General features: G+C 45.0%; 2 protein-coding genes across 5 annotated transcripts in view; one reads left to right on the top strand and one right to left on the bottom strand.

The window, feature by feature from the left end:
• Positions 1 to 19434, bottom strand: part of PNLDC1 (PARN like ribonuclease domain containing exonuclease 1) — a 247762-nt gene that overhangs the window by 117282 nt on the left and 111046 nt on the right. The window lies entirely within an intron of this gene.
• Positions 5518 to 15964, top strand: SOD2 (superoxide dismutase 2). The gene is made up of 5 exons (XM_055536138.1): positions 5518 to 5677; positions 6030 to 6232; positions 10597 to 10713; positions 12437 to 12616; positions 14606 to 15964. The coding sequence occupies exons 1-5, from the start codon at positions 5655 to 5657 to the stop codon at positions 14749 to 14751; spliced, it is 669 nt and encodes a 222-aa protein (XP_055392113.1). The 5' UTR covers positions 5518 to 5654; the 3' UTR covers positions 14752 to 15964.

Here is a 19434-nt window from a genome sequence, read left to right as displayed (position 1 = left end):
TACCCCCTCTGGTTCTCCAGAGTGGACCTTTGGTGGGAGGGCGGCTCCTAACAAATGCTGGCCAGGAGACATAGCCAGCCTGAGCTCCTTCTGCATGGTCATTGCCCTCTGTGCTGCTGCTACTGCTGCTAAGTTGCTTCAGTCGTGTCCGACTCTGTGCGACCCCAGAGACGGCAGCCCACCAGGCTTCCCTGCCCCTGGGATTCTCCAGGCAAAAACACTGGAGTGGATTGCCATTTCCTTCTCCAATGCATGAAAGTAAAAAGTGAAAGTGAAGTCGCTCCTAGCGACCCCATGAACTGCAGCCCACCAGACTCCTCTGTCCATGGATTTTCCAGGCAAGAGTACTGGAGTGGGGTGCGATTGCCTTCTCCAATTGCCCTCTGTGGTCAGGGTCAACTCATTGTGAGTAGCTCTTGAGAGTTATTCTTAGAACTATGCCATGAATTCAGCCTCACTCCATGATAAATCCTGGGCTGTTAACTGGAATTCTGTGGTGTAATGACTAACAAATCTCCCCGCCGCTTACATGGAATGCATTGCCCACCCTGTGTTTTACCTGTGTGGTGGTTAGTTTTAGGTGTTAACCTGGAGGATGTTTTGGATGAGATTAACATTTAAGTTGGTAAATTTCTGGGTAAAGCAGATTGTCCTCTATAATGTGTGTGGGCCTCATCCAATCAGTTGAAGGCCTAAGTGAAACAAAGACTGACTTTCCTTAAGTGAGAGGGAATCCTCTATCAGATTGCCTTCACACTGGAACTGCACCACTGGCTTGCCTGGGTCTCAAGCCTGCCAGTTCACACTATAGGTTTTGGATATCCAGCCTCCATAATCGCATGAGCCAATTCCTTATAATACATCTCTTTCTCTCTGCATATACACATCTTAGTAGCCTTGTTTCTCTGGAGTACACACCAGGAGTGGTGATGATGGTGGATTGTTGATTCCCCTAAAGGGGCAGATGTTGCCTAGTTTTTACAGAGGGATCTTACGGAGGCATCACCTGGATTCTAAATATGGGACCACTTTTCTCTTCACCCTTCCCCCATTCTGTTCTGGTTTCCCAGGTTCATGGCTAGTGAGTCTAATTCCATAGACAAGGGTAGGAAAGTCAGCCAGGTGGGTCAGGGTCAAGGGAAGCTCCAGGAAGCTGGGTCTTCACTGAGACTAAGGAGCAAATGTGATCGAAGGGGCAAATGAGAAGGGGCAAGGGAGAATGGAGGACCAGTTCAAGCTTCAGGTTCAAGAGCTAGGACCTGAATCATATGCAAGAGAAGAGGCTGGAGATCAATCAGGAGTTGAGAAGACAGGAATAAGCTGGGACACAGCATAGCAGGGGCAAGTTTCAAACAGTGAACTACAAACAAAATAGGGTTGAGCTCAGTTTTACTGGGTGCAAGGAATGTGGTGGGCAGGGGGTGTGGCAGCTGTTTAAAGGCACAGTGATGTTAGGGTTAACAGGGAGAGCAGTACATTCAAAGCTGAGCTCTACTATCGACTGGCTTTGTGTGACCTTGGTCAAGTCACTTACTGTGTGTGTGTGCTAAGTGGCTTCAGTTGTGTCCGACTCTGTGCGACCCTATGGACTGTAGCCTGCCAGGCTCCTCTGTCCATGGGGATTCTCCAGGCATAATTACTGAAGTGGGTTGCCATGCCCTCCTCCAGGGGATCTTCCCAACCCAGGGATCGAACCCAGATCCTGCATTGCAGGTGGATTCTTTACCAGCTGAGCCACAAGGGAAGCCCAAGAATACTGGAGTGGGTAACCTATCCCTTCTCCAGGGGATCTTCCCGACCCAGGAATCAAACTGGGGTCTCTGACTACCTGTCTCATTCAATAAAACACTTCTGCTCTGAGCCAACCTTCCCCTTTCCTTTCCAAGAGTTAATGCATTCTTAGAGGATGCAATTTAATTATAACCCGCCTGATGTTGTGGAGTGGGGAGCTCACTTTGAAACCTTTGTTAATGATATTCTATCTTTCCCATCATTTTCTCTCTTTGCCTAGATCACTGGTTTCATTTTAGCAATTTAAGTACTACTCTTGGTCCTATTCCTGGAGAAGGAAATGGCAACCCACTCCCAGTATTCTTGCCTGGAGAATCCCAGGGACAGAGGAGCCTGGTGGGCTACAGTCCATGGGGTCGCAAAGAGTTGGACATGATTGAGCGACTAAACGACAGTAAAACAACAACAACTTGATCCTGTTAGCAATCTCATTTATGCAAAACGAAAGTTGGTGGAGCAATTCTCACTGAGATTCCTGTCTGGGTAAGGTTTGTGGTACAAGGGGTGAAAAGGAAGAGTGAGAGAGAAAAAGGAGAGAATGTAGCTAAAGGCATTCCATAAATGGCCCGAGTTCATTACTAAGCATGTGAAAATATGTCTTGTAGAAGGATATGTGGCAGAGACTGTTAATTTCCAATTCGTTATTCATTTTCTCTGTTGTTAAGGAATTCCACATTTTTTAACACTGGGAATGGCCATGGCTAAATGAATGTTTCCCAGCCTCCTCTATAGTTAGGTACAGCCTTCTACCGAAATTCTGATTGGAATTTGTTGGGTGAATCTACCATGGAGAATCCTCGAAAGGAGACAGCTGGGGCCAACCTTTTGTCCCTCCCTCTTCATGGAGAGGGGGTGAGATGGCTGGTGTTCTAGAAGCTATCATGGATCATCAGGCAACTCTGAGGACAGAGGAACCTGGTTCCTTGAGGACTTCACGGCACTGCCATCCCAGCCCTGGACTACCCACTCCAGATCTCTTTTACAGGAGGGAATACACACTTCTGGGATTGAGACACTGTGGCTGGATCTGCTCCAGATCTCTTTTACAGGAGGGAATACACACTTCTGGGATTGAGACACTGTGGCTGGATCTGTTTAATAACCGACTCCAAAGGATTTCATTTCAACCTACATTTTTCCTTCTTCAGCCAATATGTTGATCTAGACTCTGGTGGGTCTGAGATGCCTGTGAAGTAGTCTTGGGAAGTTTGTTGATGGGAAATCCACAATTATGGTGCCCTGATGTGGCAGATGACATCCTGAGCTGGCTGGAGGAATTTGGGACAGACTCCAGTCAACTGTAATCTAACTCCTTGGGACAGTTGAACGAGTATATCTTATAGTGGTGACTGCAGCCGTGAAATTAAAAGACACTTGCTCCTTGGAAGAAAAGCTATGACCAACCTAGATGGCATATTAAAAAGCAGAGACATTAGTTTGCTGACAAAGGTCCGTCTAGTCAAAGCTATGGTTTTTCCAGTAGTCACATGTGGATGTGAGAGTTGGACTATAAAGAAAACTGAGCACTGAAGAATCGATACTTTTGAACTGCGGTGTTGGAGAAGACTCTTGCGAGTCCCTTGGACCGCAAGGAGATCCAACCAGTCAATCCTAAAGGAAACCAATCCTGAAGATTCATTGGAAGGACTGATGCTGAAGCTGAAACTCCAATACTTTGGCCACCTGATGCGAAGAACTGACTCATTGGAAAAGATCCTGATACTGGGAAAGACTGAATGTGGGAGAAGGGGATGACAGAGAATAAGATGGTTGGATGGCATCACCGACTGGATGGATATGAGCTTGAGCAAGCTCTGGGAGTTGGTGATGGAAAGGGAGGCCTAGCATGCTGCAGTCCATGGCGTCACAAAGAGTTGGAGAGGACTGAGCTACTGAACTGAACTGATAATAGTCAACTATAAAGGAAAAACAGGCCCGTTTACTGGATGTAAGACATTTTCATTACCTCCTGCAGCCCCCAAGCCCTGGTCTCAATCCTGGTCACTCTCGTAGTTGGGGTGTCTTCTGGAAGGCTGTAACCGATGGGAGATGTGATGTTAGAGACACTAATCTCACTTCCCTACACCCCAGCCTTTGTTGCTTGCGCAAAAGGACATGTCCTGCTGAGGGGGTGGGGTGGGAATTCAATTTAAATATCAAAGCATCACTTGTACAAAAAAGAAGTACAGCGATCTGGCCTGACTGGGCTCAATCTCCTTCTAGTGATATTTTGTTTTTACTAGAACAAGCCTTTTTATTAGCGACTGACCTATCACTGAATTCTGTTATTTCATTCTTCCAAATGCTTTTATTCCAGTTCCCATAGCTAGTACCCTAAAAGCAGTTCTTAGTATCTCATGCTAGAATTTATACAACAGTTTTTTAACTAGCCTGCCCCTTAAATCAATGGCAGACTCCCTTGCCTGGAAAACTACTTTAAATATGCCTCATGTCAGCTAAAATGGTTTTCAGTTTCCGGTTACCAATTACGTGTTTGAGTTTTAAGGACACTCATCACCTGGTTCCAACTTGAATTTCCTCCATCTGGTAGCATGCCCTTACATTCACCTTGACTGCCAGCAAGCCCTACCCTTTCTGTGAAGCCGGGCTCAGTGGTTCCCCTTTCGGTTCCCCTAGTCATCCTCGGCACAGAGGTGGGGTGGAAATTGTGAAGGGGGTGGAGGAAGGTAACTGAAACACTATTCAGCACCTATTATTTGTCTCTTTATTACTGTACTATTCTATTCAGGAAAGGCCCAACTCAGGCCAATAACAGTGTAAAACTTTCTAATTTCTTTACAGAATTCATAATTTTTTTTTCCAGTTGTTGAGAAAGTACCTGATATTTACAGTTCATTAGAAATAGGACGCCGCAGCAAAGACTCCTCTGTTGTACTTCTTTTATATTCTCCCAGCAAACACTCAAGACTTGACTGCTAAGGCCTAGGTAATCAATCTATGAACTTTGGGTTCTAATCCTGATCTTTCACTTATTAACGGTGTGACCCGGGCAACCGGTTCATTAAGCGGGAGTCAATGATGCCTATCCTAGGGGAGAAACAAAGATAAATGTATGTAAACTCTGCACGCAGTCCCTGGCACGTGGCGGGTGCACAGTAACACTATTATCAGGCCTGGCGGAGGTCCCAAGGTCGGTTCACTCGGAAAGAACGCTCACTCCGGGCAGTAGTTGGAGAGGGACCGGCCCTACACCGTCCCAGAGCCAGGGCCGGCTTTCCTGCGAGACCGCGTCGGCTCACGGCTGCGCTCCGATGCGGCTCCCAGAGACACTAGTCTTTCCTCTGTGCGAAGGGCCCGGGACCCCGAGGCTACCCCCACCCCACCCTACCCCGGCAGCGTCCGGGAAGGAGCAGGAACGCAGCCGCGGGCTTCCCGGCACGGCCCGCGGGGCCTGGGTACCCCATCCGCGGGCCGCGCCGGGCGGTGCCTTCACGGGGGCGGAACCCAGAGCTGTACCATCTCTTTCGGGGGCTGGGGGGAGGAAAAACAGCGGCCCTCCCTTTGGCGACGTGCCCTGAGGCGCGCAGTCGCAGTGGGGGCTCCGCGGCTCGCGCAGCCGCCGGGGAGACTGCCGGGGCCGGGCCTCTTTCTCACCGGCGCTGGGCCCGGAGCACGGGCGGGGCCGACCCCAGCGCCTAGCACCCCGTTTCCCCGGAGTTGGAAGCGGCGCGCGCAGGGGGGCGGGGCCGAGGAGAGCGCAGTGGGGCGGGGTCGCGGGGCGCGCGGGAGGCGGGGCCGCGGCGGTGGTGTCCTTGCGGCGCAGCACGGGACACAAGCGCATCGTCGCAGGTCAGCGCTGCGCGGCTACTCGAGCTCCGAGAGGCCCACGGGCGGCGTCCACCATGTTGTCCCGGGCGGCGTGCAGGTGAGGCTCCGGACAGCGGGCGCGGCGGCCGGTCGCGGCCCCGGCGAGGGCCTCGGTGGCTTGCCGCTGCTGCCCCCCACTGGCCCGCTCGCGCCGGCCCCGCGGGCTCCAGGACACCGGCCTGCGGGCAGGTGGTGGGCCGAGCGCGCCCAGGTGCCGCCGGATCCGCTGGACCGCAGCTTGAGTTTCAGGCTGGAGACCGGCTGGCCGACGGTCCCAAGGGCCAGCCCCACCCCGCTCCTCCTCCTCCTCTCCGGCTCTCGGGTCCTGTCTCCGGGCTGTGGAGACGCGCTCGCGGGGGAAAGGTGGCTGCGTGCGGGGCCCAATCGCGCTGGGTGTGCTCTCTCTGCAGCACGAGCAGGAGACTGGTGCCGGCCCTGAGCGTGCTGGGCTCCCGGCAGAAGCACAGCCTCCCCGACCTGCCGTACGACTACGGCGCCCTAGAGCCGCACATCAACGCGCAGATCATGCAGCTGCACCACAGCAAGCACCATGCGGCCTACGTGAACAACCTCAACGTCGCCGAGGAGAAGTACCGGGAGGCGCTGGAGAAGGGTGGGTGCCCGGCGGCCGGGCTCTGGGAAGCGGGTGGCGGGGCGCTACGCTGCGAGGTGTGCCTGGTAAAGACCAGTGCCCCCCGGCGCCGCGCAGAACCAACGCGCGCGGTTGCGCGTGGACCTGGGGGCGGAATTCACAGGGAGAACAGCCGTTTCGTGGGGAACCCAGGCTTGCATTTGTTGGCCACTCTTTGTTTTCTTTTATATGCCACTCTTTTGAATTGAGTGAAAATATAGTACGGAGTTGGTGTTTTTCTTTTTTTAGAGGAGCTCAGTTGACAAAACCCGTAGTGCGTGAACTTTATTCTGTGTTTTGAGTCTGGGGCCGTCTATGGGAGTACGATGTCATAACGTTTCTATACAGAATAGTTATTACATTTTTGCATGAGGGAAACCGTTGTTTCCAGGCTGTACGTGTGGCTGAAGCAACACAGTTAAAAGTGCATTTTTTTCCTAAATGTTTTTCCCCCCCATTTTATTTATTTTAATTTGGAGTATAATTGCTTTACAATGTTGTGTTAGTTTCTGCTGTTCAAGGACATGAATCAGCTATGTTGTTGTTGTTAGTCGCACAGTCGTGTCCGACTCTTTGCGACACCATGGACTGTAGCCCCCTAGGTTCCTCTGTCCATGGGATTCTCCAGGCAAGAATACTGGAGTGGGTTGCCATTTCCTTCTCCATGAATCAGCTATGGGTATACACGTATCCCCTCCCTCTTGAGGCTCCCTCACCCGCCCCCTCAGCCCACCCCTGTAGGTCATCACAGAGCACCCAGCTGAGCTCCTTGTGCAGTACAGGGAGCTTCCCACTAGCTAGCTATTTCAGATACGGTAGTGTATACTGGGCGACTTCACTTTCACTTTTCACTTTCATGCATTGGAGAAGGAAATGGCAACCCACTCCAGTGTTCTTGCCTGGAGAATCCCAGGGATGGGGGAGCCCGGTGGGCTGCCGTCTATGGGGTCGCACAGAGTTGGAAACGACTGAAGTGACTTAGCAGCAGCCGCAGCAGCACTGTATGTACCTCAGTGCTGCTCTCTCAATTCCTCCCTGGCTCCTTCCCACCCGTCCTGTCCACGAGTCCATTCCTTCTCTACATCTGCGTCTCTATTCTTGCCCTGTACGTGGTTCATCAGCACCAGTTTTCTGGATTTCCTATATCTGCGAGTTGAATTTCAGTCCTGAGAAATTGGTTGATTGTATTTTAGGCAGTGACTGCTTGTTGACTGGGGACATCTAGTGGGAAAAGAAAGCAGTTCAGTCTGGTCGTGTGTGAGATTATTAGGTAAACGAAAAGAGGAGGAAGTTACCACATTCTGGAAGATTTACTTGTGACCATCAGAGGGATGGTCTGAGGAAAGAAAAAGGTTCTGAGTACAGGAAGAGGTTCTACGATTTAGGGAAAAAACAACTTCGGGAAGAATGTGGTAATGGGGAGAGGCTGGGGTAAATCCCAGTTGTGAAACTTATTTCCTGCAAGACAACACATGACACTTATGAATGCCTCTTCAGTATTTTAAAAGCAGCTTAAATGCCAGTCCTTGTGCAATAGAAGCTTTGCTTGTTTAGTGAAAGCCTCTGGGAAAAAAGCTCTACTCTATCACAATATATTCTGTGTTGCTTGTAAGTATCTGTGGTACTCTTGTTTTATTTAAACAATTATATTTTAAAAACCATTAAGAAGTTACATTTTCATGTTTGAAAATTTGGGAAAAAAGTGTAAGGAAAATAACATCATTAATTTTATCTCAGGTAAGTACCATAAATACTTTTCAAACACACGTATATATTTGACTTTTACTGTATTCAACAGAGGAAAAAAAAAACTACTGTAAAGCCAAAGAAAACATTGAGCTTCAGGAAAATGTTCTTAAAAGCAGATATTAAGCCCCCCAAATTTCTATTAAAATTTAAAAATGCTTATGTAAACTTGAGATTGTGATGAAACTAGTTCTCAGTAAGCAAGTTTCTTTTCCATTAGAAATAGTTACTGTTGGCATTAAAAAGCAATATAAATTCTGTATTTATTTTTAGAGTGATTCTCCAAAAAAAATTAGTAAGGGAAACACTGATCTGTCAGAAAATTATTTTGTAAACATAGCGATAAAAGTTGGTATCTTAAACAGAACTCTCAAAGATTATCTGTGTATTTAGATATCATTGGCCTTCTCCTTTCTGAATTGCTAAAAACTGGAGGCTTTATTGTTTCAGACAGCGCCATTTCTTATGTGTGTTCTTAGCATGCACCCTAACAACAGAAATGACCAACCTAGACAGTATATTAAAAAGCAGAGACATTACTTTGTCAACAGAGGTCTGTCTAGTCAAGGCTATGGTTTTCCAGTGGTCATGTATGGATGTGAGAGTTGGAGTATAAAGAAAGCTGAGCACCGAAGAATTGATGCTTTTGAACTGTGGTGCTGGAGAAGATTCCTGAGAGTCCCTTGGACTGCAAGGAGATCCAACCAGTCCATCCTAAAGGAGATCAGTCCTGGGTGTTCATTGGTAGGACTGATTTTGAAGCTGAAACTCCAGTACTTTGGCCACCTGATGCAAAGAGCTGACTCATTGGAAAAGACCCTGATGCTGGGAAAGATTGAGGGCAGGAGGAGAAGGGAACAATAGAGGATGAGATGGTTGGATGGCATCACCGATTTGATGAACATGGGTTTGGGTGAACTTTGGGAGTTGGTGATGGACAGGGAGGCCTGGCGTGCTGTGGTTCATGGGGTTGCAAAGAGTTGGACATGACTGAGTGAATGAACTAACAACAGAAATAGAAAACTTCTTCTGTTATGTAAGCTCCCCAAGGGCAGAGTTCTGCTTGGTTCTGTGTCCTTCACTTTGGGATCTTGTGAGTCATAAGAACTTAATACTGAATAAGGAAATTCCCATCTTTCATAATAGTTTTGTTAGTCTGTACCTTCTTCAAGGCATAGAAAAAAATATCTTATTTTGCCTCCATGTTTGGCAAGGTAGAAAAAACAGCTCCAAATATGCCATTCTTTTTAAAGTACAGAGGTCAGAATTCTTTATCTGTTGAAACTCCATTTAGTGTCATGAGTGCCTGCTATGTTGTAAGGCAGTATGTTGAGCCTCAGAGACACAGCAGCGCACAGAAGTCCATGTCTTCATTGGAGCTTTCCTTGCATGGAGAGACGTGAATAAGAAATGTGTAGTATGTCAGGGGCTGAAGTCCTATCGAGGAAAACAGATGATGGGAAGTGGTCTGGAGGCGGGTGGGCATTGCCCATTTCATATTGTGGTTAGAGAAGCCTTCTAATGTGATTGATGCTTCAGTGGAGACTTGAGAGGGAAAGGGGGGGTAAACCCGGAGGCTGTCTCCAGGAAGAGTGTTCCAGCAAAGGCTGCAGTGGTCAGTGGAAGCCCTAAGCTGGCCACATGCCAGGCCGGCTATCTAAGTGCCAGGAGGGGCCACTGTGGTCTGAGCTGGGCCAGCAGGGAGATGCAGAGGGCTGTATGACATGCATCCCTGTACCGATTGTAAGGACTTGGGGTTCACTCTGAGAAGAGCAGCCTGTGGAGGGGTTTGACCCCAGGTGTGCCATGATCAGTCTGAGGTTTAGAGAAGCCCTCTGACCACTGTGTTGAGAATAGACCGTAGAGGTGGGTGTAGAAGCAGCAGACAGTGGGAGACATGGAGGCTGGAGGAAGGGATGAGGTTCTGGATGTTCTCTGCCTTTGCTGCTGGGTTGGATGTGGGATGTGAGAGGAAAAGAATTACAAATCACCATGTCATCAAATACACCCTGAGCAAACAGCTGGCACTCACTGAGATGGGGGAGGCCTTTGGACGAACGCATTTGGGGTTGAAGATCAGCAGTTCAGTTTTGAGTAAGTTGAGGTTTCTGGTAGTATAACCATGCTAGTAGGTGGCTGTCTATCTAGAGAATGAGAGTTGAACATTCTCCATATAGCCTGTGTATGCAACCGTCTATTTTATAGCACTCCACTATTTTCTGTCCTTGTTTTCTTTGTTATGTCATTTACTGAAATCTTTTCTATCTGAGAAAACTGAGTTCTTTGAAGCCCAGGAGTGAATTTTTTTACTAGCTTTGCCACTCTTGCTCACTAGCTGTTTGCTACATTATTGATTGAACTGAAAATCCACTGGGACACATAATTTGGGGAAGCTTTTTTTTTTTTTGGTAAAATATTGAAATGGTGAAGCTTTGGGACTACTTGTTCAGTCACTCAGTTGGATCCGGCTCTTTGCAACCCCATGGATTGTAGCCCACCAGGCTCCTTTGTCCGTGGCATTCTCCAGGCAAGAATACTGGAGTGGGTTGCCATAAAGCGCAAGACTTTAAAGAAAATGTATTTGTATTTTAACCTTTCAGGTGATGTTACAGCTCAGATAGCTCTGCAGCCTGCGTTGAAGTTCAACGGTGGGGGCCATATCAATCACAGCATCTTCTGGACAAATCTGAGCCCTAATGGTGGTGGAGAACCCAAAGGTTGGTTTAAACTGGGGCAACCTTGGCTTCATTTTTTGCATAGTAGGAATGACTTGATTTTCTTAAGTGACCTTCATTCTCCCTGAGGTATCATGATGGCATCTTTCTCATAGCAGAGGGTATGACAGAGTTGTAACTTTCAGAGGGGCACGTGCAAGAGTGCAGAATACATCCAGGGAATTATGCACACACGCAGACACATAATACCACATACGGTGTCATCTCCTGGTCGAAATGCACTGTGCATCAGGGGAAGACTGAGTTTTTAGGAAAGATGAATTTTCATTTACTGGCTCTAGGCCCTGGGATAAGATATTAACCATTCCATATCTTACTTTTCTTCATCTGTATGATATGGGGATAATTATAGGGTTGTTTTAAAAATTAGGCCATTATAGAATAGTGCCCTTTGCTATTATTTTACTACTCTTTCTAACTGATAAAAAAGTAAATTGTCCCAGAAAAATAGGTTTTCCAGGACAGCTGCAGATAACAAGGGAGTCCAGAGCCAATGGACTTGGCTCTGCTTGTTCGCTCTGCTTGTTCACTTGACTTCCTGTTTGGTGCGTGGAGTCCCGTAAGTTTATCCTTCCCATCCCAGGGAAGGTATGGGCCATAAACAGAGCTCTCCACCTTTGTCTCTGGTCTTCTGGCATCTACCTTAAGTTTTTGAGGCATATTTAATCATATTCTAGAAGGCACCTTATGTACTTGAAATAAGCAATTTCATTTGGAAGTAAGGATGATTGGAGGAGTAAGTATGGGGAGCTGGAGAATTTATTTTTTCTGAGGTAGATCTTTAGACCATGACTTAATACTTTTGAGGTGTTGAGAGTTACCAGAATATCAGATACACCTATGTTCATCCAACAGGTTTTGGCACTCTGCCATTTTTGTGTTATCCGTGCCCCTTTATCTCATCACTTGTGCTTATAATAGATGATTACTTTAAAAATTAAAAAGAAGTTGAGTATTTATTTTTTTGGCTCTGCCAGGTCTTAGCTATGGCAGGTGGGATCTAGTTCCCTGCCAGGCAGCAAACCTTGGCCTTGGGGCATTGGAAGCACGGAGTCTGAGCCACTGGACCACCAGGGAAGCCCCTAGATGATTACTTTTAGATCATTAAAATAAGAGAAGTAATATCTTGGGCGTAGTTGATTTAGTTGATGTGCTCAGTCTAGGATTGTATTCTGTATTGCTACAGAATAAAAAGGGTGATAACCCTCAGAGTGTACTCTTAGTTCACTTTAAGAGGCAACATCACTCTTTTTAAAATTATGTAGTAATTAAGATAAGAAAGATCTAGGCTGCCTTGGAGAAGAAGCAAATCTCAGCCATAACATTTTATTCCCAAATTGCGACAGAGTAGGTAGGGTAGGATTCAAAGTAAAATCTTCTGTTGAGGGGAAAAAAGAAAGCGAATGGAAAATACTATTTCTTTCCTTGTGGAAATAGCACTGTGAGTGAAAAAAATCCCTCTAACGTGTTTCAGTAACACACGCATGACTAAAAATTCTGAGACCTGACGACTGTCGTGTCGGGGCAGGAATGACTGTGTCTTGTAGGCTCGCTGGGTTACGGAGTGTTTTCTGTGTTGTCTAGTGTCTTGGGCCATATGACAATAATACTTGATATATGTACTAAAATAATTTATTGTAATTGTTGTAATCTCTTCATTCATGGGTGGTTTTTGTAACCTTTTTTTGGTTTCTGTTTTTAATAGGGGAATTGCTGGAAGCCATCAAACGTGACTTTGGTTCCTTTGCCAAATTTAAGGAAAAGTTGACTGCTGTATCTGTTGGTGTCCAAGGCTCCGGTTGGGGTTGGCTTGGCTTCAATAAGGAGCAGGGACGCTTACAGATTGCTGCTTGTTCTAACCAGGATCCCCTGCAAGGAACAACAGGTTAGAATTCTTTATTCCGGAGAGATGGTTCATTATAAAGCATTTATCGTGAACTGAAGACTAACAGTGTTTAAACCTTCCTGAATACGTTTTGAGCAGATCTTAGGAGCCGATACCCAGAGTCTTGTGTGAGCAAAAATGCTTTCCAGGTCCTTGATATTTTATAAAATTAGCACATGTAATTTTACAGATATGTTAACAAAAAAGATTTTAAACATAAGCTCTGCTTCATTTGATAGAGAATTCATATCAGGCTACAGAATAATTATATGCACTAGAATAAAAATCTAAGATTAGATAAATAGCATGAAGGAGGAAAAGAGACACAGGCTGGGTCTGACTGCAAACCTTGGACTCTTATCCCCTCTGCTGAGCACCTGTGGCTAACCTGAGACCAGAGCTCAGGTTTCCAGAGTCTGTCTTGCCGAGGGCTTTGGCGCAGGAAGAGGCTGGGCTTCAAAGCTGCAGGCTGGGCTCATGAATTCCTTTTTCATGTTGAGCCAGATGGAAGTAGTAGCTCTTTAGGGAGTAGTCCTAACGATCCAGTGGTCAGCTGGAACTCTGATGAAAGGTGATCGCATCAGTTAGCAGTGGGTCTCAGCCATATTTTCTGCCTCTGCACATGTCAGGAGACCTCCTTACATGACTCACTGCCCCGGATCTGTCCAGATTTAGTCAGAATCTAAGCTGCTCTTTTGAGAGCCACAGAATTGGGAAAAGCAAAGATGTGTGAGCCCTGAGTGCTGTAGAGTCAGGTACCTGACCCGGAAGGCTGTGATTGGTGAATCCTAGCGACACCACCTTCTCCCCGCTTGAAGAAAGCCAACAGGAATAAAGATAAATGAAAGTCATGGCAGTTTATTTATGGGAAAAGTCATGTATGAATTTTGTTGCCTTAATTATAAATGATTAGTGGCACACCTCACGATGGATTTAGACACATTGGTTGATGACTCTTTTCTTAGAGGAGTACTTACAGTTAGAGAGGTTTCTTTTTTTTTTTGGCTGTACAGCGTGGTCTGTGGGATTTTAGTTCCCTGACCAGGAATCAAACCCATGCCCCCTGCATTGGAAGTGTGGATTCTTAACCACTGGACCTCCAGGGAAGTCCCTAGAGAGGTTTCTTAAATGAATGTTTTGTAGATTTAACTAATTCTTCATTTAAATTACTTAAGTTCCAAAATGTGCATCTTTTCCTTAAGTCTTACTCAGTTTTCCTTGTTAACTTATTCTTATATTAATGTCTTATATAAACCTTGTGCTTTATTTTATTGAAATATAGTTGGTTTACAATGTTGTGTTAATTTCTGTTGTACCGAAAAGTGACTCACTTTTATTAATTATACATATACATCATAAATGCTTTGTGCTCTCTGTGACTAACCTTAGCCCAGGGGAGCAGAGCAGGTTTTTCATAGCCCCCCACAAATGCACACCACCTTTGGAAGGTACTCAGGCACGCTGGAGACCTGGGTTTGACCCCTGGGTCAGGAAGATCCTCTGGAGGAGGGCATGGCAACCCACTCCAGTAATCTTGCTGGGCGAATCCCCATGGACAAAGGAGCCTGGCGGGCTGCAGTCCATGGGGTCGCAAAGAGTCAGACACAACTGAGTGACTTAGCATACACATAGCCACCCCTGCAAATGAGTCACACCCTTTTTGAGACCCCTAGTAAGGACCACTGAGAATTGGCTCTTGGATAAATCTGTTGATTTTAAGAATACCTGTTAAATACTGTGCTTAGTTGATTTTTCCCAAGTCTATTTCAATTATTTTTCCTATGTATCACATTTTCTTCTTCCAAAGAGTAAAGTTTAAAATCATTTAGGATCTTTATTCTTATGCAGATTTCCTATATATATCATATATAAGAAACTGAAAAGTAGACGAGAATGTGGTAACGGGTAATTTTTTGTGTGTAGGACAGTTAAAGTGAGAAGATGCAGTGTTTTAGATTGAATCTCGTGGTTTTTGTTTCATTCCAACAGGTCTTATCCCCCTGCTGGGGATTGACGTGTGGGAGCATGCTTATTACCTTCAGTATAAAAATGTCAGGCCCGATTATCTGAAGGCCATTTGGAATGTGATCAACTGGGAGAATGTAACTGCACGATACACGGCTTGCAGCAAGTAAACCGTCAGCCTTACACTGAGCACACCAAGCTCTTTCTGATTATTTTTGTAGTAGTGCAGAGAACCAGATAAACCAGTACGCTGCTCTGTTGTAGTGTTTCTGAGTGTGGCTTGTTCAAAAATTTGATAAAAATAATCCACTGCTATGGATAATCTCTTTTAAAAGTTTGTTATTAGGCAACTGTTTGAAAACGTTAAGTGCTTTGTATGGTTTAGCTTTTGATTGAACATTTTCTTCGGAGCTCAACTAGCTGGGAGGTGGTAGTTCTCATCATAAAACCATCAAAAAACTTCATCCCCATGAAGCCTTTCTAATCCTGTTCAATCGCGGTTACAGAAAATCTAATCTTTTTTGCCCCAGTTGCTTAATAATAGAATATTAAATTTATTTCCCAAGGAAAATGCTCAGTTTTCTATTGAAAATTGCTCTGTTAGTAATCTTCTGTCCAGTATTAGTTCTGACAGTTACCACCCTGTGGTCTTTGATTATTTTCTGATCACATGTTACATAGGGTTAACACTAACCATTTTGTCATTAAAAATATATATGACTTGATTGCTGAGAATTGCTTTATTATGAGAAGGAAATAGTAGTGCCTCTGAATTTTTCTGTAGCAAGAAAAATAAAGACTTTGTGAAATTTTGTCTTGAAGCATAGCAATGTGTGTTGTCTAAGCACTCAAAGGAGACAAATTACAGCCTGGTTAATAAAATCCATGATAGGGCTGTGGCCACAGACCCTCTGGCTGGGCACTCACCCCTCTTCTTCCGGGTCTGTTCACGCTGCCTTCCTCTCAGAGAGAACCAGGCTGGCTCAGGTCCTGCCTCCCAAGTGATGAAAGACACGTTGGTTTCTGGATGCAGTCAGACGCACGCCCCCCCCTCCAGAACATTTATTTGCAAAGGCTTGTTTTTCAGTAATTTCATCCATTTTGAGGGGTTTTTTTTGTTTTCTTTTAGAAAAGGTACAATCAATACAGAAGCTTTATATTGCTTTATTGGTTTTTCCAGTAAAAGGAAGACTACCCCTAATTCAGTGACACCGCACATGACGTTCCTGCTTAGTTTTTTCGACTGGAGCTGTTCAGTGCAGCAGGGTCCTTTCTGTATTTGGCTTCAGGTGTTCCCTGTTCATCACATCCCTCCTCATCGTTAATGGCTGTATAATGCTTTATCAGTTGGACACTTCCTAATAAATTTTACAGTCCGATTACTGAAGATTTCATTTATTTATAATTGTTATATTACAAATAATGCCATAATTTGTGGCAGTTCACATAGCTTTTACCTTTCTATTGGAATATTTTCTCTCTGTAGGTTTCTTTTCTTAAACTATTTAGTAACAGGGTGTTTTCTCAAATTTATTTTTTCATGTTTTCTCAAATTTATTTTTTCATCTAAAAAGTTTCCCCCCAACTCTATTATCTGTGGGCTTTTTTTTTTTTTTCATAGAAAAATGGAGTGACTTAGCAGTTTCAATATTGAAGACTGAAGTTTTTTAAAAAATTTAAATTCAAGGCACTTTTCTTTTAGAGTTCAATTAGAAAAGCAGTCCTTCTGAATTGTCAACAGCATTTATGAGACTAGTGTTAACTGTGTGTGTGTGTGTGTGTGTGGATTGAAAATGACTCAGAGACTTTGATCGCCATCCAAAGTGGCTTTCATGGAGCACAGCTAAGAGCTGAGTGACTGCTGCTAGCATGTATCTTATATACACATATATATGCCTGTATATATAAAGGCAGTTGTGTGACCACTTGTTATATGTATCCTGTATACAGATATACATGCCTATATATATAAACAAGGCAGTGAACTCTGTAAACAGACTATTGAGGAAATAGGACCTTTTTGAAAGATGGGCTTTTGACTACAAGTAGTCTTCTAGATCATGAACTATCAAAGATAATGCACAGACTACTGACATATCAAGCTGTTGGACTCTTACTAAGCTTTATGACTCACAAAAAATTCAGTGTTGAAATTTCTATGGGGCTCTATTTTTGCTTTGATTGTATTAAGTGACAACAAGAGAAAGCATACTGTCCTCCACTAAAGTTTTGGATTTTAAGAGACTTAAGATGACATATGCAATACAGATTTTAATCATCCAGCAGAAAATAAGATTCTAAGATTCGCTTTAGCCCTGTTTTTCATAGTAGAAAAGAAACAGAAAAGGTAAAAACAGCATTTCTTCTGGAAAGGGCAAGTACTGTTCACCCACGAAGAGTTTTGTGACCGAAGCAGCAGAGCCCGCTCTAGTCTCAGACAAGCTGCAGAAACCTTACTTAGCATGGGCGGTGCCGCAGGGGAGCAGGATGAAGTACGAAGGGTGTTTGTGAAACAGAACTGTTGTGTAATAATGAAATTTTGATACTGAGAAATTACAGCTTCATTGCAAATCTCAGATTCGTGATTCTAAAATGAGATTTGAGTTTCTGTTGATTGCCTTGAAAAAGCAACATCGAAATCATAAAATTTAAGACTGATGTATGCTCAGTCACATCTTAAAACGAGGCAGAAGTACGAATTTTGTTTCTTGTTTTAATTGCAGAGGAACTACTCTTTGGGAAAGCTGTGAGGTAGCTGTTTTATAAATGACATCTCTCATTTTCAGTCACGCTCTCACAATCCCATCAAGCTAACATTCTGTGTTGTAAGGTACATGTGGTACCTACTAAATATCCTGTAAGGTCCTGGAAAGTTTTCATTTCATTATTCATTAAAGGAGCATTTATTTTCATATTGTAAGTGTAAAGTTTTTTGATTGCCAATAAAAGAATCTGTTTGCCACCAAAAGAGGTCTTCATTAAATATGTTCAAAAAATATTTATAATCCTACAATGCTGTATCATTTTTACGGTAGGAAAGGAATAATAAATGATAGGCAGTTGAAATTTTACTCTGAAAACCCTGGAGACATATGAATTCCACCTCCAGCTATAGAGCATTTTATATGATAAATTATAACGTTAAAATATCTTTTTTTTTGGTCATGCTGTGCGGCACGTGGGATCTGTTTCTTGACCAGAGATCGCACCTGTGCCCCCTGCATTGGGAGTGTGGTCTTAACCCCTGGACACCAGGGAAGTCCCAATTATAACATCTTAGAACATTACCCAAACACAGAATCTTGTCTTAACTCTAGGAAAAAAGATTTTTATCACAAGGACAGAGGAGCCTGGCAGGCTGCAGTCCATGGGGTCGCAAAGAGTCGGACATGACTGAACAACTAACATCATATCACATCTTGAGTGATTATATTTTATTCACTTGGGTGTTGGAAAGTATGAGATTAGTGAAGCTCTCCCTGGACTGTTAGTCCACCTGACTCTTGAGCAACTCGGGACCTTAGGAGCACAGACACTTCACACAGTCAAAAATCCACATATAATATAAAGTTGGCTTCTGACCAACCTTGGATCTCGTACTTTATGTGTTTATTGAAAAAGATCTGCATGTCAGTGGACCTGTGCAGTTCAAACACAGGTCAGCTGTATGTTCTCGGGAAGCAAAGTGAGGTTTGCCCGTGTTTGGGGAAGCCACGTGTCAGCTGTTCCATATGTGCTTGTATTGGTAATGAACGCTTCTCTTGAGCAGCTTCTGGAAGACACTTTGAAAAAATAAGGCGTCTCCACTTTAGTTTGAAAGGGAAAGAACAAATGCCTCGTCTCCTGTCTGCTCACGATTGTCCCCCGAGTGTCCCGTGGCTGCACCCCGCACCTCCACGCACAATGTGGCTGTCGTGTCTCTGCTCCTGTGAAAACATGAGCTCCAGGAAGGCCCAGGGCAGAAAGTCCTGTGTGTCTTTGGTATGGAGCACACAATTCTGGGCCCACATTAACATTTTTTATTAAATGATGTGATTTGATAGACCATCATGGAAATCAACCCCAAATACTCATTGGAAGGACAGATGCCAAAGCTGAAGTTCCAATACTTTGGCCACCTGATGCGAAGAACTGACTCGGTGGAAAAGACCCTGTGTCAGGAAGATCCCCTGGAGAAGGGAATGGCAACCCATTCCAGTATTCTTGCCTGGAGAATTCCATGGACAGAGGAGCCTGGTGGGCTACTGTCCAAGGGGTTACAAAGAGTTGGATACAACCAAGCAACTAAGGCACTGATGCTGGGAAAGATTGAGGGCAGAAGGAGAAGAGGGTGGCAGAGGATGAGATGGTTGGATGGCATCAACCATCCTGTCCAACTCAGTGGACAGGAACTTGGACAAACTTTGGGAGATAGTGAGGGACAGGGAGGCCTGGTGTGTTGCAGGCCATGGGGTCACAGAGTCGGACGTGACAATGACTGAACAACAGCAACATTATATTGTAAATACATGTATCCACCAGGCTCAGAAGTTACTGAAGCCCACAGAGCAGCCGCACAGAGCGTCTGTGACCACAGGGCCTTTGCACATGACTCAGAAGAGCAATGGGTGGTCCTGGGAGGCCTGGGCCCCGGTCCTGATGCTTTCAGCACCTGTGTGATACTGGTCAGCATGCCTGATTCCGCTCCTTTCCCTTTCATGTAAAATGATGGATTTGGAAAGATGATCTCAGGTGACAACTCTAGCATTTTATGGATGAACTAAAATCACTGTAGCAAATGCATGCTGATGATGCCGCGTGGTCCTGTCATTTACAGAAGCTGTTCAGTTTATATTCTTTAAACAAAGATTCCT

Source organism: Bubalus kerabau, chromosome 9 (assembly GCF_029407905.1).
Source record: "Bubalus kerabau isolate K-KA32 ecotype Philippines breed swamp buffalo chromosome 9, PCC_UOA_SB_1v2, whole genome shotgun sequence".
Classification (NCBI taxonomy): Eukaryota; Metazoa; Chordata; class Mammalia; order Artiodactyla; family Bovidae; genus Bubalus; species Bubalus kerabau.
The sequence above is the reverse complement of the archived record's forward strand: the minus strand, read 5'-3'. Positions and strand labels throughout refer to the sequence as shown.